Source organism: Sebastes fasciatus, chromosome 11 (genome assembly GCF_043250625.1).
Source record: "Sebastes fasciatus isolate fSebFas1 chromosome 11, fSebFas1.pri, whole genome shotgun sequence".
Taxonomy (NCBI): Eukaryota; Metazoa; Chordata; class Actinopteri; order Perciformes; family Sebastidae; genus Sebastes; species Sebastes fasciatus.
Window position 1 is genome coordinate 10,966,619 of NC_133805.1, and position 22,159 is coordinate 10,988,777.

The 22,159-nt window shown below is 40.4% G+C and overlaps 1 protein-coding gene across 2 annotated transcripts; it reads right to left on the reverse strand.

Moving 5' to 3' along the window:
* Positions 1–1,311: 1,311 nt before the first annotated feature.
* Positions 1,312–20,333, reverse strand: LOC141776760 (SUN domain-containing ossification factor). Of its 2 annotated transcripts, XM_074650556.1 has the most exons (24): positions 20,066–20,313; positions 15,433–15,547; positions 14,375–14,491; positions 13,800–14,026; positions 13,525–13,641; positions 12,821–12,962; positions 12,630–12,732; positions 12,368–12,492; positions 12,200–12,267; positions 11,985–12,092; positions 10,710–10,815; positions 10,299–10,319; positions 9,747–9,802; positions 8,196–8,278; positions 7,906–7,971; positions 6,258–6,323; positions 5,999–6,089; positions 4,421–5,728; positions 4,237–4,324; positions 3,330–3,434; positions 2,711–2,868; positions 2,264–2,343; positions 2,079–2,128; positions 1,312–1,999 (listed from the first exon to the last, which is right to left on the reverse strand). In XM_074650556.1, exons 1-24 carry the CDS (start codon positions 20,134–20,136, stop codon positions 1,532–1,534), a joined length of 3,939 nt encoding a protein of 1,312 aa, XP_074506657.1. In that variant the 5' UTR covers positions 20,137–20,313; the 3' UTR covers positions 1,312–1,531. The 2 variants fall into 2 exon arrangements, with proteins under 2 accessions (XP_074506657.1, XP_074506658.1); XM_074650557.1 differs by lacking the exon at positions 10,299–10,319 and having other exon boundaries at positions 20,066–20,333.
* Positions 20,334–22,159: the final 1,826 nt, after the last annotated feature.

Consider the following 22,159-nt stretch of genomic DNA (forward strand, 5'->3'; position numbering starts at 1 on the left):
CCATTGCAACCAAAGAGTATAGAGGCAATATACGTTCCTTGTTGCAACATCAGCACCCAGCAGCAAAGCTACGCTTACGCCATTTTGGACTGAAAGCAATTAACGGAAGCCAGTAAAACGTCCTCCTATAAAGTGCCGTACAAAAGTAAAACAAAATTATTTCCATTCTATTGTCATATTCTACCGAAATGGCCTGTGTGTGAACAATAAAATATTTAAAATCTAATAAGCGTTTTCAGTCCAAAATGGCGGCAACGGCTGTTTTCAAAAACACCGGAGTTTCTTCTCTTTGCTTCTACACCCTTGGATACCCACATAGCAGCTTCTCAAGCCAAGTGCATTTAAAACTATTCTATCCAGCTATTGACCTTGAATTGTAGAATAATGATAAATAACAGCAGCAACTCAGGATGTTTTATGTCATGTATTAATCCAGAATTATATTAATTTCTAAATTACTTAGTACCACTAAAACCACTTTTTTCTGTTGCCAGCAGGTGGGGCTTTGCAGCACTTGTACCAAACACTGAAATGACCCATGGCCTCTTGTTACCTGCGCTAGTGTTTCACTCTGCATAGTGGAAGGTAAACACACCAAGTAAATGTGTCTTGAAATATTTTACTTTGGGAAAACACAAGAATCACTACATGACTGGACTTGAGTGCAGTTGATGGTTGATTAATCTCTTTTCTTAGGAATATTTGAAGTACCATTTTGAAGTTCAGTGGTTGCATTGAAGCTTATTCCAGCACCAGTTGCTGTATACAGCATCACTAAATAAATGTACTTTTTTCATTGAATTCCTTTTTATGTTGTGTACCATCTTTCTTCTCTTTCAGGTTAACTTGATCAATAACTAATAGAACATAGCATGATACAGTTTCCTTTATAGCTCCATCTTTCCACTTTCAATTTAAAAAATCCAATATCTCGATGTCTTCTGTGCTTTACACCCCAAATACATTTAAAGTAACAGTTTCTGGGCTTTTAATTCGAAGGTGAACTGACTACAGGAAAAACTCTTTGTACTTGTTCTTGAATATTTGAGGCAATGTCCTGACATCAGGTTTATATACTGTAGAGGTCAGATCTGACTTTTTATGAAATAAGGGACAGATAGATTTTTGAAAAACAATAATTTCTTCACAATATAGATGTTGTTTACAGCGCTTTGAGTGATCGGAAGACCAGAAAAGCGCTATATAAATGCAAGTCCATTTACCATTTACAGGGTCAGTGTGCAGCATGTGGACAATAAAACTTGATTGAATCATTTTGTTAGTGTGTAGGGTCAGTAGTCACAGTCAATATTTCCAAACAAAAGAGAAAAGCTTTAATGGAAAGCTGGGAAGACATTTCTTTGATTTGAAGTATAACAAATATAAACATCTGACGAGAACATGAACAGAAAAAAAAAAAAAGAGTGAAGGGATTGTCACATATCGAAGCTTAAAGCTGCCTGTGGCTACAGAAATTAACATCCATCCTCTTTTGGAAAGAGTTAAGCAGTCAGTGAGAGAAGGAGTCCTGTCAAACAGGACCCGAGAGGGCAACATTTACCCCAAATGTCCCAGAGCTTTGCTCCGTTTTCTTGTTCATGATGTCCGGTATGGTAGAGATGGGCAGTGGTTGGCTCCTGTCCCTCCGTGGGACCTGAAGCAAGTCCACCACCGCGCAGCTGGGCTTCGGACGCCTGCGTCTTAAAGCCCGTTTCTCCGCCCGTGTCTTGGGTAGAGGGAGCCCGTCGCAGATCCGGTTGCAAGCTGTGGTGATGCCACAGAAGGAGGGGTCATCTGAATGCGAAGATCCCTCCGAGCTCCCCTCTGACGGCGAGTCTCTAAACATAGGTTGGAGTAACCTTTTTGCAAAGGGTGTAGGGTTTGTGGTGATAAGTACGCCATTACACACAACAGCTCCGTTACACAGTTCTGGAGCAGCGTGAAAAGAGGCTTTCAGAGTCTCCACTTTCTCCATGGGTTTCATCTTACGGCGTCTCTTCTGTGTGGGGAAAAGGTAACTGTTAATCAGTCACAATCAGTATTTCAAACTGCACTGCGATAAATGCATCCTTACACACCTTTCTGTTAGCTGGACAAAGACTCTCCTCTGAGTGCAGCATTTCTGGGCCTGTGAGCCAAACAATTGAGGTTAATTTCCACCAAGATCAGGAATGGTTCAAATGTGGATTGATTAATTATTCAAGATATATTTGAAACTGATTAACATTATTACCGTGATAGCACTTATGTAGTGGAAACGTACCGTCAGTGTTGGCGAGTGAGTGTATGAGTGGATAGGACGCACTCCTCTTCAAGCCCGTCTCATCACAGGAAGAGAACTGCCTATTAGGGTAACAGTAATGGTTGAGGAAAAAGACTGCATGTAGCTCCTTTATTAAGACATGAGTCACGACTGTGTCATCGCCTAAGATTCCAGCTGCGATGCTCCTGATGATTAATCGTATCAATAAACTGGCTTAATTAGTAGAAGCCGTTCAAGGCACAGTAACCTCTGCCCATTAGCTGTTATAGCCCATTTGGAGAAGCCACTTATTCACACTTACCCTCTCCACAAGAGCTTTTTCTGTGCCCCCATGTATGTAAAGATAGATCTGAGCATTTCCATTTTACTCTACTGAATCTTGTTATTAAGATTTGTCATTATATGTATTTTTCAACAGAAAGTAAAACTGTACGATTGTCGTGCTACCTTTCAGGACAGCAGTAGGCGTAGCTCTTAGGCATGGGTGGCTCTGGGTCCGTGGTTGGAGGAACAGAGGAGATGCGGCAGTGGTTGGCGCACAGCAGCAGGCCGAGACACAGACACAACAGTAGAGATAGCAGCAGGTAGTTCTGCCTGTCTGACACCTACAGTAGGAGACAGACCAGCGATTATATCATTAGCAAAACAGCGACAATGTCTGATGTGACAAATGAGAGACAGAAAAATACAGTGAAGAAAACTGAAACAATTCCATAGGTACACATTCAGACATGTATTTCAGAAGTTGAATCAGTAAAATGTCAACGCATTTAGTAGCCTTAAAGATGTTTACTTTGACTTTAAAAATGTATGCCGATATTACTAATTACTAGGGGTGGATATTAGGTCTTTTTTTTCTGTAACTTTAATAGAATACAGTCACCTTTATTTTGTATTCTAATTACGTAACGCCGTTCCGTTACTCCCTGAGCCTGGTCAGGACCCGTGTGTCATCCTAATGACTTGGTCCCAGGAAAAGACTAAATTTACTCTGTTTGATATCAGGCTGAAAAAAACCTCCTGATTACAGATGAAGGCTCTGTGCCTGCAGCGTTGTTGTATCTACCTCGTTCTGCAGCTGGCTGACTCTGACAGACAGGTTGAGAACCAGCTGAGTCACATTTTCCAGCTGGCCCTGCAGCAACTGAATGGACTCAGTCTGACGTTGGTCCTACGGGAGGACAACAAAGACAACAAAGACAACAAATTCAGCAAACACACACACACAATCACATCATTGAAATAGTATGTGTAAAAGGTATTATGAATAAATCATTGAAGGTACAATGTTGTTTTTTTTCTGTGAGTTTGTTATTATGAGTGACCCTTTTCATATTCTATTCATTTGCAGTCGTGGAAGAAGTACAAAGATCTTTGACTTAAGTAAAAGTAGTAATACCACAGTGTAGAAATACTTTCCTACAGGTAAAATTCCTGCATTTAAAATCTTACTTGAGTAAAAGTAAAACAAAATTTGAATCAAAATATACGTAGAGTACCAAAAGTAAAAGTACTCATTATGCAGAATCATATATATTATATTAACAGATTATAATTATGGATGCATTAATGTGTTCATCACTTTAATGTTGTAGCTGGTGAAGGTGGAGCTAATTTTAATTACTTAATATAGTGTTGGGTAGCTTAATCTATAATAATATATCAGACTGTATTAGTTTATTTAAAATGTGTATTAATAAAATGCTGTCAAGTAAATGTAGTGGAGTAAAAAGTACAATATTTACCTCCAAAATGTAGTGGAAGTGTAAAGTAGCATAAAATGAAAATACTCAAGTATAATTTTCACATACTTCTACTTTACTTAAGTACAGTACGTTCTGCTCCGTGCCTAAAGCAGAAAGCTTTTGGAAAAACACATCTGACTGTGGCAATTTTGTACTCCGCCTAGCAAGACTTTCAATTGCATTTTTAATCAATATAATAAATTGATTTTGTGCCCTTTCATTGCTCACCTGCTCCTCCGCTATTCTAGAGGTGTTCTGGAGTTTAATGATGGTTTTGTTGAAAGCCTTCTGCATCTCCTCCATCTGCTTCCGATACCTTGAATCAAAACATAGAAGAAGACTTAATATCAGCCTCTACTCGACGACCATACTCTGCCCTTCTGTAGCACTGGTGTGTGTCCCCGTTTCTCACCTCTGGCTCAGCTGCTCCAGGTAGCGTCCGCTGAGCGACATGTTTATCTCCAGGGCCTTGATGCGGTTGTTGAGCCTCATGAACACAGACTCCTTCTGGCCGGAGCCGTGCACCGGGTTCCCGTTCTGCTCCGTGTCGTTGGGGGGCTCTGCGTAGATGTCTGAGAGGGACGGCGAAATAGGAGAGGAAGGCTTGCCACCTAACGATGTGGAGATGTCATCCGCGAAATCCTCCGTTTTAGTTTCTGTGATGGTCGAGGGATCACCAGAGGGCTCGAGTTCTGTAAAGGTGTCTGGAGCAGGGTGGGACACTTCAGCGGAAGTAGTGCCGCTTTCAGGTACAGCTGGTGCGTCAGGGTCTAAATGAGGGGAGGTGTTGGGGTGGAGAACTTGGGATTCATCCATTTTATCTGGGGTTTGGATGGGGGCGTCTATCTCTGATTTAGAAACCTCAATGTCAGACTTCTCTTCTGTTGGTGCCACTGAGGCCTCGTCCACTGTTGTGCCGACGCTGGAGCTACTGAGAGAGGCTGAAGGCTCAATGTGCTTCTCTTCAGCCAGCACGTCCTGGCTCTTTTCTGGCTTTAGCTCCCTTGCTGGTTCCTCAGAAGACAGCTGCGGTGTGTCCACAATAGGGGTAGGTTTGGCAGAAGATGAGTCCGTGGCGCTGGGTGTGGGGAGGTTCGAGGTCTGACTGGGCTCCAGCAGAGGAGGTTCGGACATAGACTCTGTATCTACTATGCTCCCTGGAGGCGGTGGCGTTTCCGACGGGCTGGCTCCGCTCTCTGGCTCTTGTTCAGAAGCTTGTTCTTGTTCATGGGGCTGATGTACCTCGCTGTGGTGCTGCTGAGGTTCAGGGCAAGCAGAGGGGGACAGGGGTAGTTGCCAAGCGGGTGTTTGGATGGGAGGAATCATTTGCTTTCTATTCATAGTTTGGCACTTCCTTTTTTTGGACAGCAGGGCTGAAGACTGCCGATGGAGATACTCCTGGAGGGAAGCAGCGCAAGAGCAAGAGGAAGAAAAGGAAGTAAGCACTGAACAGTAGTTTTGGATTTCTTGTCGCTCATGCTGATTCATTTTCTCTTTTTCTTCATCCAACTCCTCCTCCTTTTCCAAAAGGGTGATTGTAGAGCTGATATGTTCTTCCTGATCTTTCTCTAAAGGAATGATAATATTTTCCTCCACTGGGGGGAGCTCTTGATTGCTTGAATCAGGAGTAGGTGACTCTGACTCAGAGATCTCCGAGGACGGGGATACAGTTGCAGGGATATCAGGGTCTGGTAAAACCTCTTCCACTTCAGTGTCTGGACTAGAGAAAGAGAAAGACAATATAGTACATAGTAAATACAGTAAAGGAGGGGCACAATACAACAGCCATGAAAGACAAAAAAGCACTGTAAGCTCATTACAAAATATCTTAAGAGCATGTGGAGCAACCTTATCCTTTATTTCACAAAGCACTGGTTAATGGAAAAGCAGATTTCCAGATATGAGGTACAAGATACACCCAAACCATCTTTTTAAGGTTTGTTGAAGATGAATTTACAATTATGAAAGATGTTATAAGACATGTACTCACACTGAAGCGAGGTCCGTAGTGGTAGTTTTAGAGGTGGTTTCAAGTTGGGGTGGTGGCTCAGATATGTTCACGTCCTGTGATGAAAGGTTGCCTACAAAACGTAAATAACAAATAATTATAATTTACAAAAGTCATCGCCAACCTATTGTCAACAACTGAATAGTGAATAGAAAATAAAATAGTGACTGTATCTCCTTCAAAAACCAAAGGTTATGAGAGCTACTGGGCAGAAATGTCAAGCTGATTGTGTTGGTCGTACCTTGCATCTCCTCACCTCCGCCGAGAACATTGACAGCAATGTTATTTACCATGTTCAAAATGACATCTGAAGAGACAATGTAAACACCAAAGTAACAAGTCAATACAGTAATCCAGGTTTTGGGATCATTGAAGTCATCTCTTCTTGCAGTAGTAGTAGTGGCTATAGATCATTTCACAGTTGTACACGTAAACATTCCAAATATATCCCAGTTTATTTCCTGTTGCAGTGTATGGTTGCATCCGAAATTCCATACTAACATGCTATTTAGTGCGCTAAAACTGTATGTGAGATTTGTTAGTATGTCCAGAACCTTAGTATGAAACCAAAAGTATGCAAATTGCATACTATTTCCAATGAAATATTACAGTATGCAAACACTGGACACTACACCGGCATAAATATTCCACAACGCAATGCCATAGCAACGACAACGTTTATAACAGACAATGACGGACTGCTCTGTCAATAACGCTTCAATTTAAGTGTAAGTATGAGATTCCACTTTGCTAGTCTACTATAGTCTTTATATTAGTTCAGACTTTATCCTCACAAATCATCGTTTTGGTCACACGAGGTTGGTGCATGTTACCATGGTTACGCGTCTCCAACCGGCAAGGAGGCTCTCTGGAACTGACGTGGTAATTACAGTTCAGTGCGTCCAAAAAGAGGCATACTACTGTTTAAGTAGGTTGAACGATAGTAAACTTGTTGAGTATATAGTGCATAGTATGCAATTTTGTACTCAGCCTATGTGAATGTGAATGACATACTGTAAGCTGATAGGACGTAAACAGAGACCCAAGCTGTTAGCTAGCAATGCAATTCAGTTTAAACGGTCTATACCAGGGGTGCCCACACTTTTTCAGCATGCGAGCTACTTATAAAATGACCAAGTCAAAATGATCTACCTACTATAAAAATGCAAAACATATATTTATTTATAAATATATTGAGTATTCTTTATATGTACAATATATGTTGGTGTACCTTGCATAACTGCATGAACCCATATTGTACAATATAACTCTGTACATTTTTTGTCATTACCTTACTCTGATGACTTGCACTGAATGGAATCAGCCAGGGATGCATAGTCCGGACAGTAGCTGCTGATAGCCAGCCTCAAGCACACTTCCAAATGATCATCAGTCAAGGTGGAACGGTATTTGGACTTAATAATCTTCATGTGGGAAAAGGCTGACTCGCATAAATAAGTGGAGCCGAATAATGCAGTCAAGGAGGTAGCACATTTCCTCATGTTGAGGTACTTTTCCTCTGTGAGTAAGTTCCAGAACTGTCCATGAGCCCTGGACTTAAGCTGAATGTCAGCTTGTAGTGTCAAAATCTCATCCTCCACTCCAGATGAGTTCAGGTGAAACAGTGTTGCAATTTTTGATGCAAGTGAATCAGCCTCAGCATCTTCCCGAAAAGGGTAGCACATGAATGTAGCGACTGGCTCCAGTTAAACAAAGTCTTGAAAGCGTCTGTCAAACTCTGACAGACAGTTCTCAATCTGCTCTGATAGGCTGACGTCTATTTGTAATTTTTTATTTTTTTTTTAATGCCATGCGATCTACCCACACTACCTTTGCGATCGACCAGTAGATCGCGATCGATGTATTGGGCACCCCTGGTCTATACTTACCCTTTGCTGATCCAATCAGATTCTTGGATAACTTGACTTCAGCGGGTGTATATCCAGGAGGATAATCTGTAAGGAGCAGCACACTTAATAACACACATCAATCTCATGACAAAATATTAAAGGACAATGATAAATATTACTGTTGATTTTGGTGCAGTGACCATAAACATATTATATTAACAGTTATATTATCCTCACAAGGGATACAAACTGTACCAAATAGGTTAGTGTGTCTTGCATGCTGAGAAAATGTCCAACTGTATTAAATATATGATGTTCTGAGTTCTTACCCAAGTCATCGTCCTGATCATCTGGCCTTTCTGCGGGATCAGCTATCTCCTCGTACTCTTCAACCATGCTCGTCCCAAACACCCTGGCAAAAAAAGGTGCATCGAAGTCATTCTCTAACCGAGCTCATGTAACAGTGAAATCTAATCTGTGCTATCTAGCCACTTAGAAGTGATCCATTATCAAGTCTTTGACAGCCTGTAGGAGGCAGAGAGCTATGCTAAAAGCCCACAACACACACACACACAGGTCATACAGTATAGGAGAGTCCTCCAACAGCTGGTCCTTTTCCTGAACCGTTTCAATTTCTGGCACCTCTTTGGTGCAAATGCTTCAGCCAGAACAGCTGCTAACATGTGCATTAGCTCTCCTTACTCCCACCAAGGTTTGATAGTGTGGTAAGGGCTGGGGTGAAGGGTGAGCTGACCATGAACACATGCCAAATATTACATAATATCACTTGACACCCTCTAGAGCTCATGCAGTATGCAACAAGCTATCATTTTGAAAACACACTAAAGGTGCTGAATGTGTGATTGGGAGCTCCGCATGGCTCTCAACATAATAGACTGTATATAAGAAGTGGACGTAGTCACCATGACGTCACCCATTGGTTTGTGAACTGCCGTTTTCAAGTCTCGAGTTCAGCATTTTGTTTTTTTGCAACCAGAAGTGACACGAGAGGGTGGAGCTAAATACAACCGACCGCTGAATAAGACATTTGTAGGCGACCAAAAAGTTATAATTGACTTTCATGAACTGAAAACACACTGTGAAAGGGTTAAAGTTGTAAGACGAAAACACGGACAACTCCAAGACCGGACAACGCCGTGGTAGCAACCTCTCAATCACAAGGTAGCCCTCCCCTAAAGCATACTCTGCTTTATCGTTTATTTTACTCTAAATTTGACCATAATTTACTAAATGAACATCATGCTGTATTGAAGACTTGAAAGTATCGATTGAGACCATAAACTCATGTTTACAACATTTACTGAGGTAATAAATCAAGTGGGAAGTAGGATAATTTTCTCATAAACTAACCAGAGAAGTCACCCCCTGCTGGCTATTAGAAAGAATGCAAGTTTAAGGCACTTCTGCATTGGCTTCACTTTTTAAACTTGGGGTTACCAACTGGTCTACAGCATAGTTTCAGCATGATTTCCACCTATCCGTGTAGTTAGAAAATGAAGACTGTGCACAGACCAGCGAAAACCCGCCGCACCGGACCCTCTCACAAAGGGCCGTGTCAGATGGTGTGACTTCACTTTGGCCTTTGCGTCGGGCTGAACAACGCCCCTTAGCTGTGCTATAATACAACATGCTGTAGCAAGGCCTGTTGTAAGCTATTGTTTAAATGATCAACTAAAAAAATACATACAACACAAAACAATAAAAAGTATAACGATAAGAACACGACACGTCCATAGCAATATCTCCATGTTGCTTTTACTTTCATGTTCCATATTAATGTTTCGCCTTCTTTGTAAAACAGCTAAAAATTTTCAAATCATGTTGTTAGAAAAATGTGACATTGCCTGAATATTACGTACCTTATGAGACTGAGGGGACAGAAATGTTCGGAGCCAAAGTGAGAGACCAGCTCTACCTAAAAAAAAGAAAGCTAAAATTATTCAGCTATTATAATGGAAATGGATGCTGCATTGTACCTCGCGCAAATAAACACTCTCAGTCAGCAGTGTTTGTATCATTTACAAACAGCAAAGCCGTGATTTTGTTTTGTTGTCAAATCAACACAATGGGTTCAAATGAAACATTGAGAGGCTGATTGGCAATGTGAGTGAATCAGAGGGACATCTCAGCATAGGGTAAGTTAGATCATTTGATTTAGATATACTATGCTTTATTATTTGAATGACAGCTGGTGGGTATCACTTCATGGGTTATCAAATGTTCATTATGCATGATATGACTGTATGCAAAGAGTATTTATTGAAGTTAAAATGGGTTAGCAGCTAGCATAGCGAGTTAGATCTGCATCTGTTTAGAGTTGATCACACCACTTAGACAAAAGAAAATACATCCCCCTCCGTGTTTACTATTCAGCTCACACAACCAGACGTCTACAAGAAAAGCAGGCCAACCTTTATGTACTTGGTGAACATCTGATGCAAGAGAGACAGAAAAAAAGAGAAAAGAATTAAAAGAGACGTATACATGCATTTATAACACGACCAAAGAGTGTGTGTGTTGGTTTGTCATTTGAGTCACTTCAGAGACAAAGAGACCAAACTGGTTACATTTCACATTTCAGAAATTTGCTGGTCCTCTTATCTACAATAATGAACACTGAAACTGTTATATACAAGACCTCCTCCTATAATACAGGCATTCTACAGTGAAGGGGCCAAAACTTCCATTCAAAGAGATTCAGAGAGAAAGTGTACAGAAACAGTTAAATGTTCACCTTCATCAGGACAATACGGCGATTCCTCTGCACTACTTAAACATAGAACAGAGACAGATGCAATGGTCGTGTGACTAGAAAAACTCACCTTCACATATTTAGCATAAAGATGCTCATCCAATGGGAAGCTCTGGACTGTGCGTTCATCCCGGGCGTGAAAGGTTCCCAGCTTTAGCCACTTATTTGTTGGATATCTGCAGTAGATTTGCACAACATAGTCAGTTCAGTGATATGAATGTCTGGGAGATTAGGATTACAGAACAGGTTTTGGTCATTAAAATTTGATTTCTGATACGTTTTCTATAATGAACCACACTCAGGGGCGAATTCACAAAAGGATTGCGCGGCTTTGGCAGCAGCTAAACCTGCAGAAATAAGACAAAAAAAAACTAATTCTCAAAGCACCCGACTGTGCTGTCAAGCAAACAGCGTCTCGGCGCTCCTGTGCTATTTGCACGTATTTAAATTAGGGAATATGAAGACATTTGGCACAAAATTGGCCCCTTTCTATGCAAATAAGCCTCACTGCAAAAACAGCCTAGTTCACAAAGATCAGCACCAAAAGCCGCACACAGTTACAGTGAAATTATTAGCGTCTTCAGAGAGTTGGTGGTAATTGAAGCACATTTTATAAAGGGGCGTCACGCCCTGACTTAAAAGTGATAATGGCATATTAAATGCCAAATTCCTTGCCTGAAGTTTTGAGGAATGCCTCTGCACCTCGTCGGTCAGGACCTGTAGCTCACGGTCTGAAAATGTCATTTTTCTCTCTGCCATTGTTCTGCTTATGTTCTTGGCGCAAAGGTAACATCTATACTTTGCTACATGGGTAATTGCGACCAGATGCAAAAGTTTTTGGGCGTGTTTTCGCCGTAATATCATTAGCGCAATATCTTTTGTGAATCAGACCTTGAGACGGGGCAAATAGCGGTTGCAAGTGATGCGCATTTCATGGTGCTATCAGCGGTCGCAATCCATTCTTTGTGAATTCACCGTCAGTTTTTCCAATGAAATGCCTGTCGTTTTTTTACCAAAAATGAATACATTAAAAGATCAACATTGGTAACATACTATATTGTGTGTATGGTGGCCTCAGTGCATACTATGGCTGACACGAAAGCTTCAAAGCTTCGACCATTGCCATGGTAATCGACCTCCAAATCAGTATTTGAATGCTTTGTTTTTTTTGTTTTTTATATGTGTGTAATAATAATGTTTAAATCCCCCAAATAGCCCATGAAATAAGGAATAATCCCACAACATTATTCATATTATTCGCCGCAAAGCTTCGAATACCTTCACATATTTCTCATCGAAGTTTCGAAGCCCGAAAGATGATATTCGGGACAGCCCTAGTGCATACCTATCACTGATGGAGACAAGAAAGTCTTTGGGAGTAGAAGAGAATAGCTCAAAGTTAGCGATGTCCAGCTGCTTCACCTGGATGGGCTCACAGAGCTCAATGATGAACCTGAGCCAGAACGAGAAACAAGGCTTCAATACATTGGCTTCAGTTGGAGGTGAAAAGAAATGTTGCATCGGTGGATAGAAAGCAGGAGGTTCATGCATACTACATACCAGATTTTATTACTACAGGGGTTTAGCATGTACAGGTCCATGTTCTCCTTCAATATGGCTGAAGTGCTCTGTGTGGAACAAATTCACAAATAAATACGAATTTGTATCCGTCATTGTGTCGACATCAGAAAGAGTAAGCGGATTCCTCAGTAGGATGTAGTACAGTACCTTTGCCTCTGGGTTAGCGCCAAGGATCTTGGCTCCACACTCCACTGAGGCGTAGTTATTGAAATTCTTCTGGACCTTTTTCACCGTAGGCGGAGCCCCGTTGTTAGAAGTATGAGTAGACTGAGCTATTGAGAGGACAAACACAATAAAGAATCACGGGGGAGTTTTAAAAATTGTTTTCACACACACACACACACACAATATGTTTTGTTCTGGATCATCAATCTTAACACAATTTAGAAGGATAAACTTGTATTCTTACTCTTTTCATTCTCGACCTCAATCATCTTCCGCGTCCACTCATCAAAAGTGGGGATGTCCTCGGGGTCTTTGGTGATCACGCTGGTATCTGGGGAGCTCCGGTCCTGTCAAAGATAATGAGAAAAATTAGAGCTGGGGCACCTCATTTGGTAGAGAGAGAAAAATAGTTCACACGGTAACCGAGCTCCATACTTGCTCTTTCAGCATGTGTGAACCGTTGGCCTCCAGATGCTGTGTGCCGGGTTCAGTCTGAGAAGTCAGAGGCAGGTCGGCGAGGGTTTTAGTACCTGCAGTGTGAACATTGGAAGTGTTCTCCAGAACAATTGGAGGATTGCTGTGGGAACAAAAAAACAAAAAAACAGCTTTGTTTAAGTCAGAGTCCCATTTGTCTTTTAAGTTGAACTATAACCAAATTCTGCGGTGGACACAGGTAAACGACAGGTTAACATGAGTGGGAGAGGACTGACTGATGTTTGCTTGACATCTGGGCCGAAGAGAGCATACAGAATATGCTAAATAAAGTTCAAAAAAGTAATGATGTTTATAAAGTCATTCGAGATAAACTGGAGAAGGGATTTGTGCGCACAGTAGATCAGTGCAGAGTGAAAAAACATTGACAGCAATATATCAAAGTCCGCGATTTCCTGAAGAGAAGTGGCAGCTCTCAAGACAAAAAAGACAAATTAGCTCTTTCGTACACGCCCCTCAGCAAGTTATATTTTTTATTTGGTACGCTTTAATTTGTGCACCGTGAAACCGAACCAGACCAAACAAAAAACGACCCAAAAATATCAGTTTCACTCTGATTCGGGACTAGCCAAACAGACTATGGCTTGTGAAAGCGTCCTTAGATATTTTTAGCTCACTAAGTAGGGCACAAGATTCATCGTACCCACCTTTCATTGTCATATGGGTTGTTCTCTTCTTCTTCTTCTTCTTCTTCAAAGTCAGCTGGAGGAAGGTTAGAATCAATGACCTCAGGTGCAGCTACGCCAGCTGTATCATCTAAAACACTGAAATGAAACAACAATCCATGTTACACTTTTGCAGCCATTTCAATTGCATTGTGCCATTTTTCCACATAACTGACAGATTAATGAACTGCTCTTATGAAAAGAAAAAAAGAAGACAAAAAAAGACTAAAATAAGCCTGGAGGTAATAATATCTTGCCTATATGGGATGTTGTCTTCAAGATTAAGGATGTTGGAGTTGTCTTCAAGCTCAGCAGCAAATTCAGAGACAGTGTCAGAGGAAGGCAGCAGGGAGTCCTGGTCTGGAGTGATGGAGGTTTCAGGATGTTGATTTTCTGAGCTTTGCTCAGGTTCTGGCTCAGGTTGTGGAATCCCTTTGTCTGCCTCCAACTCTTCCTCGACAGCGGGCTCCTCCACTTCAAAGGCCTGATGGATAAACATGAGAGATATTTGAGCTGTGGATGGAAATGTTAAAATGCTTGGCCCATTAGCCAGAGTTGGATTTATCAACCAAACACTTAAAGCTTCAAATGTTCCAGGAACGATCAATAAAAAGGACTGGGTGGTAACGTTGCATATGATCCAGGTCTAAAACTGTTGTGTTGATCTGGAGGAATCCAAATGGTAAAACTTTTAGAAATCTTAGCTTAAACATGTCTTTGAAATTATCACTTGCGTACATTGAGCAAACATCACAGCACAGAACCAATTTGTAGTATTAAGTTCATTTTTGGGGAAGTTTTATTTTACATAAATGCTGCATCTATACTGTACCTCCTCTAAATATTGTTTTTTGTCCACCTCTTGTGTTGCCAGCTCATCTTTTTGCCGCTCATCCTCTATCAACTGCTCGTTTTCCGAAAGGGCAGGTAAGACCGTGCTTTCCTCAACCTAGAGAAAAGCACACACACACACACAAAACCATACACACACAGATATCATTTACAACATGAAAGAGACAGTCACAAAGATCATCCTTAAATGAGCAACATTTGTTTTGCTAGTCCATATATTCAGATACTGTTGTGCAACTACTGTTAATCCGATATGAGTCTAGCAGGACAGCAGGTTTCCTGTGTGGTTAAATGAGCTAAAAATATATATCCGGGATGTCACGTTACCAGAAATTTAGTAGTCGATACCAATGCCACGATTCTCGATACCCAATTAGATACCATGGTAAAAAACAACAAACACTTAGAGCTAGAGTTAGGAAGTCAAACAAATCATAATTCTCTCTCTATTATCTATTTTATATTACTGTGAAAACATCTCCTTCAAACAACTTTATTTATTCAGGTTTCTTGACAAAAACTAACAACAAAAACTTGACGTTAGCTCTTAGCTCAAGCAGGACTGGGCAGCCCACCGGCTAACTTCACTAGCTCTCCTTTATATCTATTACTTTATTGCAATGTTTCTTCATCATCATCATCATCATCTTCCAGACACAAAACTCAACCAAAACCAAAAACTACACAAGCTAAAACAAAACAAGCGTGCCGATTTCAACATGGATTTGTCGTTCACAATGTAGCATTATCAGGAAAAAAAAATAGGGTGCATCCCCTGGACGCGTCAGTAGTGAGTTTAATGCGTCCTTTCGGATTTTAGACGCCATTAGTCTCGAGCCACGACGGTACCTTCGTTACCTACGGTAATGTAGAAAAACGAGTACCGTCATGTTTTCAGAATTTGGGCATCGACTTGGTTCTCGTGACATCCCTGGTATATATAATGAAGTGTAAGGTCACATGAGTTATTTCATACAGCAACCTGTGAAACCTCTGGACAATGAGGTGGGTTGTACAGTAGTATACAACTGATGCTACCTTTTGATGATGAATCGTTTCCCCTGACTCTTCCTCCGAACCGACGTCCTGTGAGGACACGGGCCCCTGGGCCTCTTGGTGCGACTCCGTGCAACCGACATAGCAACTACGGTACCTACGAGATGGAGGGAGAGAAAATCTGTGTCATAATACCATACGAGTCTGAATGTGGGTCACTTGATAATACATTAGGGGAAAATTGTCCTGGTATCTGGGATAGAAGTGCTGTTAAGGGGCATTCATCTCTTGAATCTGGCATACTAAACATGTTTATTTGACTACAGTGAGTCATGCATAGTGGAAGCTGCAGCCCAATGTCACAGTGTGACGCACTGCGAAAGTCCCAGCGGCCTGTACCCCCAACGTCGACAATTTATCTTATCTGTATGCAGAGTCGGGAAATGTTGTCAAAGTAAAGAGACACACCTCGAACAAGCTGCATATTGCTCAACCCCACTGTGTGGCCTTGAAAAATAAAGCTGCAATATTGTTCTAAATTGTTATTTATATTTTATCATGTTCTGTTTTTGTCAGTTTCAGTGCTCACTCCTGGCAGGAAAAAAAACAATAATTAGTAGAAACAAGGCTTTAAATAATTTTAATGGAGCGTTCCTGTGGGGGGGGACATGTCCTCCTCGTACAGTCTCAAAGGCCACACTCCAACAGCGACTGCAGACTTGTCAACAATCCAAGACATTATCTGGATTTCATTCTGGATTCCAGGTCAGGTACTTGGCCGATGGCCACTGGGCTGGCTGGCTGGCTGGCTGGCTGGCTGGCTGGCTGGCGCAACTCCTTTGTTGATCTGACTTGAGGGGCTAGACTAGCAACAGACATTTCAGAGAACAACAGAGCATTTGTTTTCTAATTGAAAGCCCCAAAAGGAGCAAGAGTGGTGTTAAGGCATGACTTGCTCAATAATTAACTAACCGGTTAGAGACAAAGAGTTAAAGCAGACCCTGTACACTACTGTACAAAACAGTGCTTTTACTGAGCAGGTTGGATATGAAGGAGTGAGCTGCCTACTATGCAACAAACTAAATATATACGTGTCTCCCACAAGTGCAAAGATCATGTGTATGTGTCCACTCTCATCATGATTGTCCTTGAGACACACCTCTGACTAACAAGTGACCTGTGAGTCTCTCAACTTCTATCACCTGACATGATGCATCATTGATTACCCCAATTCTTAACCTGTGTAATAATCTGATAAGATAATTTAGTACATGGCGATATGACATCATATGTACCGTGATTATGATTTCATGTACTGCATTTCATGAAGCAGCAGTCTCTTGAAACACATTGATATCTGAGCTGCAACGGCTGACATTTTATTGACCAAACAACTTAATTGATAATATAAAAATATTTGTTAGTTGCACCCCTAGTTGACATTGAGGCACCAGCATATTGCATGTATCACTTGTGCTTAGGGCTGGGCAATAGATTGATATTAAATTGATACGGTGATATGAGACTAGGTATATCGTCTTAGATTTTGAATATCGCTATATGCCATAAGTATTGCCTTTGCCTGATTTTAAAGGCTATAGAGTAAAATGATGTAACTTTATGAACTTACCAGACTGTTCTAGCTGTTCTTTTATTTGCCTTTAACCACTTAGTCAGTATATCCACATAACTGATGACAATTTATCAAAAATCTAATTTTGTAAATATTTTGTGAAAGCACCAATAGTCAACCCTGCAATATCGTCTGAATATCGTTATCGAGGTAATTTGGTTTTGGTTTTTATTTTTCGCCCAGCCCTACTTGTGCTATGATAGTATTTCTACCATGGTGTGAAATACTGTCAATCACTGGGTAACTCATGATACAATATTAGTATCATGAGTTACCCTTTGATTTCCAGCCCTTAATCAAATCCTTTAAATTTTGGCACACAAAAATCCAATATTGCCATAAAAACAACCCTACAATGGTCTCATACAACCAGATAGATGCCACCCACAGTATGACGACTACAGTAAAATCTCTGATGTAAATATCGGCCAATCCTATTTGAGAGCAACATTTAAAAAAAAATCTTTTTGTGAGAATTATTCATTCCTCCATTAAATGTCACACTTTGCCATTCCAGTTAGCCAGCATGCACAATACCAGGGCCCTGGGGCTGTTACACCTGGATGTAATAATGCGGTTACTAACATAATTACACCTGTTGCTGCTATGGCATGTCTGAGCACTGAGAAAAACAGTCTAGACATGTTTACATTTTACTGAATTGTACTCTGCCATGAGTATAGAACAGATATCAAAAAGGTCAAAAATACTACCACAGCTTCACTCTCAAAATGAGAGCCTAAGCAATGCTGGTGAAAGTAGGCCAGGTCAACATCACTAACATAGATCTTAATACCACATTACATCACATATCCCTCCATCCCTCTCTCTATCTAAAGTACAGTAGTCAGTGCGTGTTATGGTTTGTGTTATATCCTCTAACATCATAGCTACAGCCAGTAATCATCCTACATAATCTCCCTCTCTGCTGGCTTTACTGTGTTCTGTCAGATTTACACAGACCAACCTGCAGCTTTCAAGAGGACTGACGTGACAGGTCAATTAATCCTGTCAAGAGCTGATGAACCAAATCTGTGTAACGTCGGCTAACGTCAGCTCAGTGACGGTATGGGTCGTGGGCAGGGTCTGAAAATAACCTTTTTCCTCACCTGCCACTGTGGCACGTCACTGAACATTTTTACCGGCCACTAAATTATTTTGTCTGCCACTTCTGAAATCTAGGTAGAACGCTTTAAAATTGTAAACGCTGAGTCAGTGGTACCAGACCGTAGAATTATGGAATATATCATGTAACCTTAATCCATGACTATATTCGGTAACACTTAATTTCACAGGTCCGTAAATTTCATGGTAATCCTGGAAATGTATTAAATTAATTATTATTATTAAGATATTGAGAAATAGCCGAATATTACTATTAAATAATGTTTATAATAAAGTAATTTTTGATCAATTTTGAGGTAAATATTGGGGGTAATTTGGCAGTAATTCCAAAGAAATTTCAAAGAGGTTACTTGCTAATCATCATTACTCAGGCTAGTAAACTCCGTCTCTTCTTTTAAATCACGCCTCAAAACCTACCTTTACAGGAGGGCCTTTTTATAGCAATCCCTTGTTTTAAATTTCACTATTGTTGACTTTTTGTACAAAAGTCTTATGTTCAACATTTTATTTTGGCCTGTGTTCTCCCTCCTGCCTTCTGGTAGAAGATACAGGACTCTCACCAGCAGACTGAGGAACAGTTTTTTCCCCCAGGCCATCAGACTTTTAAATAGATAATTCATACGACACTTTCTCACACAAAAATAGATCTTATACTGTATATGTTCTTAATGTATATGTTCTTAATATGCCTGTATATGTTCTTAATGTATATGTTCTTAATATGCCTGTATATGTTCTTAATGTATATGTTCTTAATATGCCTGTATATGTTCTTAATGTATATGTTCTTAATATGCCTGTATATGTTCTTAATGTATATGTTCTTAATATGCCTGTATATGTTCTTAATGTATATGTTCTTAATATGCCTGTATATGTTCTTAATGTATATGTTCTTAATATGCGTGTATATGTTCTTAATATACCTGTATATGTTCTTAATGTATATGGTCTTAATATGCCTGTATGTGTCCTTAATGTATATGGTCTTAATATGCCTGTATGTGTCCTTAATATGCCTGTATATGTTCTTAATGTACATGTTCTTAATATACCTGTATATGTTCTTAATGTATATATTCTTAATGTATATGATCTTAATATGCCTGTATATGTTCTTAATGTATATGGTCTTAATATGCCTGTATGTGTCCTTAATATGCCTGTATATGTTCTTAATGTACATGTTCTTAATATACCTGTATATGTTCTTAATGTATATATTCTTAATGTATATGATCTTATTATGCCTGTATATGTTCTTAATGTATATACTCTTAATATGCCTGTATATGTTCTTAATGTATATGATCTTAATATACCTGTATATGTTCTTAATGTATATGTCATTAATATGCCTGTATATATTCTTAATATGCCTTGTACAAAGTATTTCCTTTTATAATTGTAATATAACTTATTATTTTGAATGAAGCTTCCCAGCAAAAAGCATTTTCACACGATTGTACCTGTATAACCGACCTGACAATACACATGTTGAATCTTTGACTGTTTGATTTATGCTTTAAGTCATACATAACACAAACCTGTGGTAGTTGATTAAACTTGTGAAGCTAACCAACGTTTCTTCTGCTAAATCCCTCAGTAGTAACGTTACAATGTCATGAGGTGGAGGGGTTTAATGTAGTTAGATAGTTAGTAGTTTATCAGCTAACTACCAGGCTAACTGGTACTTATAGTTTGAGCAACTGAAGCTAAGTAGCAGCTAAGCTAACTGAAGCTAACCGTTGACTCTCTTGTTGTCAGCCAGGTGCCACATCACAGCATCATAGATAGCAGTTAGCCAGCTAGCTATGATGCGTTGTAACGGTATAAAACGTAGGTAACGTTTGTCAGTTGGGTTATTACTTGTTACAGTTACTAATACTCTGTTTAAATAGGATTTAATCAACTTACCGACAGACTACAGCTACACACAGCAGCCACACTGACACAACTCTCCATAACAGCAGCGGTGTCATCTTCATCCTTCTCCTCTCGGGACACACATCCTCACCGGCGACCGGAACTCAGAGAATGGCGTTTTATTCCTTTTAGCAAAGCAAAGCGGTCTCTTGAAGCCGTGTAGAACATAAATGTTACCCGTTACCTTAGCTGACGTTGGCGGTTTCACGGTGGTGGAGTGTGATGTGATGCTAGCCCGCTGTGGCTGCTGGCTGCTGTCACCCCCCACACACACTAGTGATGTGCTGGTTACGAACGAGCCGACTCTTTGAGCCGGCTCTTTTAAGTGAACGATAAGAGCCGGCTCCCGTTCAAGAGCCGTTTTTTCTTTTTTTTTTATTAAGGGGACTATTTGTATTTTTCAGAAATGCTTGTTAACAGCGACACCTGTGGCCGTTAAGTCAACGAAAGTCAGCGTCGGGCTCGCGCTTGTACTCGCTCTAAATAGACATGAACAAGCATCCCTCAAAGCAGTGAGGCGACACACGTCAGCTAAAACCACAATATCACTCTATATTTCACCTGCTGGGCATTAATGTTAGCTGACCAGACGAAGGTCTCTCCATGAATCAATGCTGATCATAGTGTAGGCTTTTCCCCGCGATAAAAAACGCCCCTGTGGACACGTACAATGATAGGATGATCTTCTCCACGCCACGGGCCCTCCATGCACTGACTGTGACTGAATGTTGTGTTAATGACATCCGTGCGACCAATCTGGTGATGACAGACAAGGATCATACCATCAAGCAGGGAGGGGCGCAGGTTGCGCGGCGCGCTGACAGTCTACAGGTACAGAGCAGGAGGAAGAGGAGAGAAAGAGAGAGAGGAGTGCGGTGCTCGAATAAAAATAAATTGTATGAAATTGTGTCTGAAACGTTTACTTATTTTAATCTTTTATTGTTATTTTTCGGTACGTTAATTTTAATACTTGTTTATTCTATCCTTTTTAATGCACTGTGGGGAGCTGGGAGAAATTCTATTTTGTTTCCTTCTGTGTATGCAAATACTCAGTGAAATGAAAATAAAGTGAATCGTAAAAACGAAGAGCCGTTTGGGAGCCGAAAGAGCCGGCTCTTCTTGGTGAGCTGAGCCAAATGATCTGGCTCACTAAACAGAGCCGAAATTCCCATCACTAACACACACACACACACACGAACAACCTGCTACTGAGTGTCTGTGTGTGTGTCAGCGGTTAACTGTCCAATCAGAAGACAGAGAGGTTGTTGCGCAGTTCAAACTGACAGTGTGTTGGTTGGGGGGCGTTCGTTTTGAGGAATGTGGTTTGCCCGAGTGGGCGGTGTTTCTCTTATTTAAAGCTGCAGTGGGTAGAAATGGAGCAAATGTGTGTTGTTGTTGTTGTTATGTTACTGTAATGCCTATTTCTCGCCTCAAATGTTTCCAACATCTTGTAGTCTACCGTCACGGGCTAGATTTTTTAAAGCCTGAAAACAGAGCCATGAGGAGGTGCAGAATGAATTACAATATGCTGAAAGGTTTTTATGGATTTTTTTGACCAATGATGCCAAAAACCTTCTGCCTACTGAAACTTTAAACTCCTGCTTTCAAATGCTAGCATAATTGTGATAATTACTCATGATGACAAAATATTCCTAAATTGTGAAGCTGTGTAAAAAATATAACCTTACAAAAACTCCAAATTTTGATTTGTAATAAAACTGCGTTTGAATACGAAAACATTGCATGACATGCTGCATGAGGCTAAATTCATGTCCAGTAAGAGCAATGCAATAATTTGTAAAACGACCCACATTGTGCAAATCAAAGCGTTTGTTGCAAAAAAAGTATCAACCTGCAACAGGTTATTGCAATAAAAGTGTGGTAATTCGGCCGTTAGGGTTCACTTTCCTTTTTATAGAACAGAAATCCTGCAGTATGTGAGAGCAATGAGCAAATCCACAGTAATGTCTACTATTGATCATAATAATATTATTTTTGGTGTGTTATTTGAAGACCAAAAATTGGACCTAATGATTAATGTTTTGCTGATTTTAGCCAAATGCTTTATTCATAAGGAAAAATTCA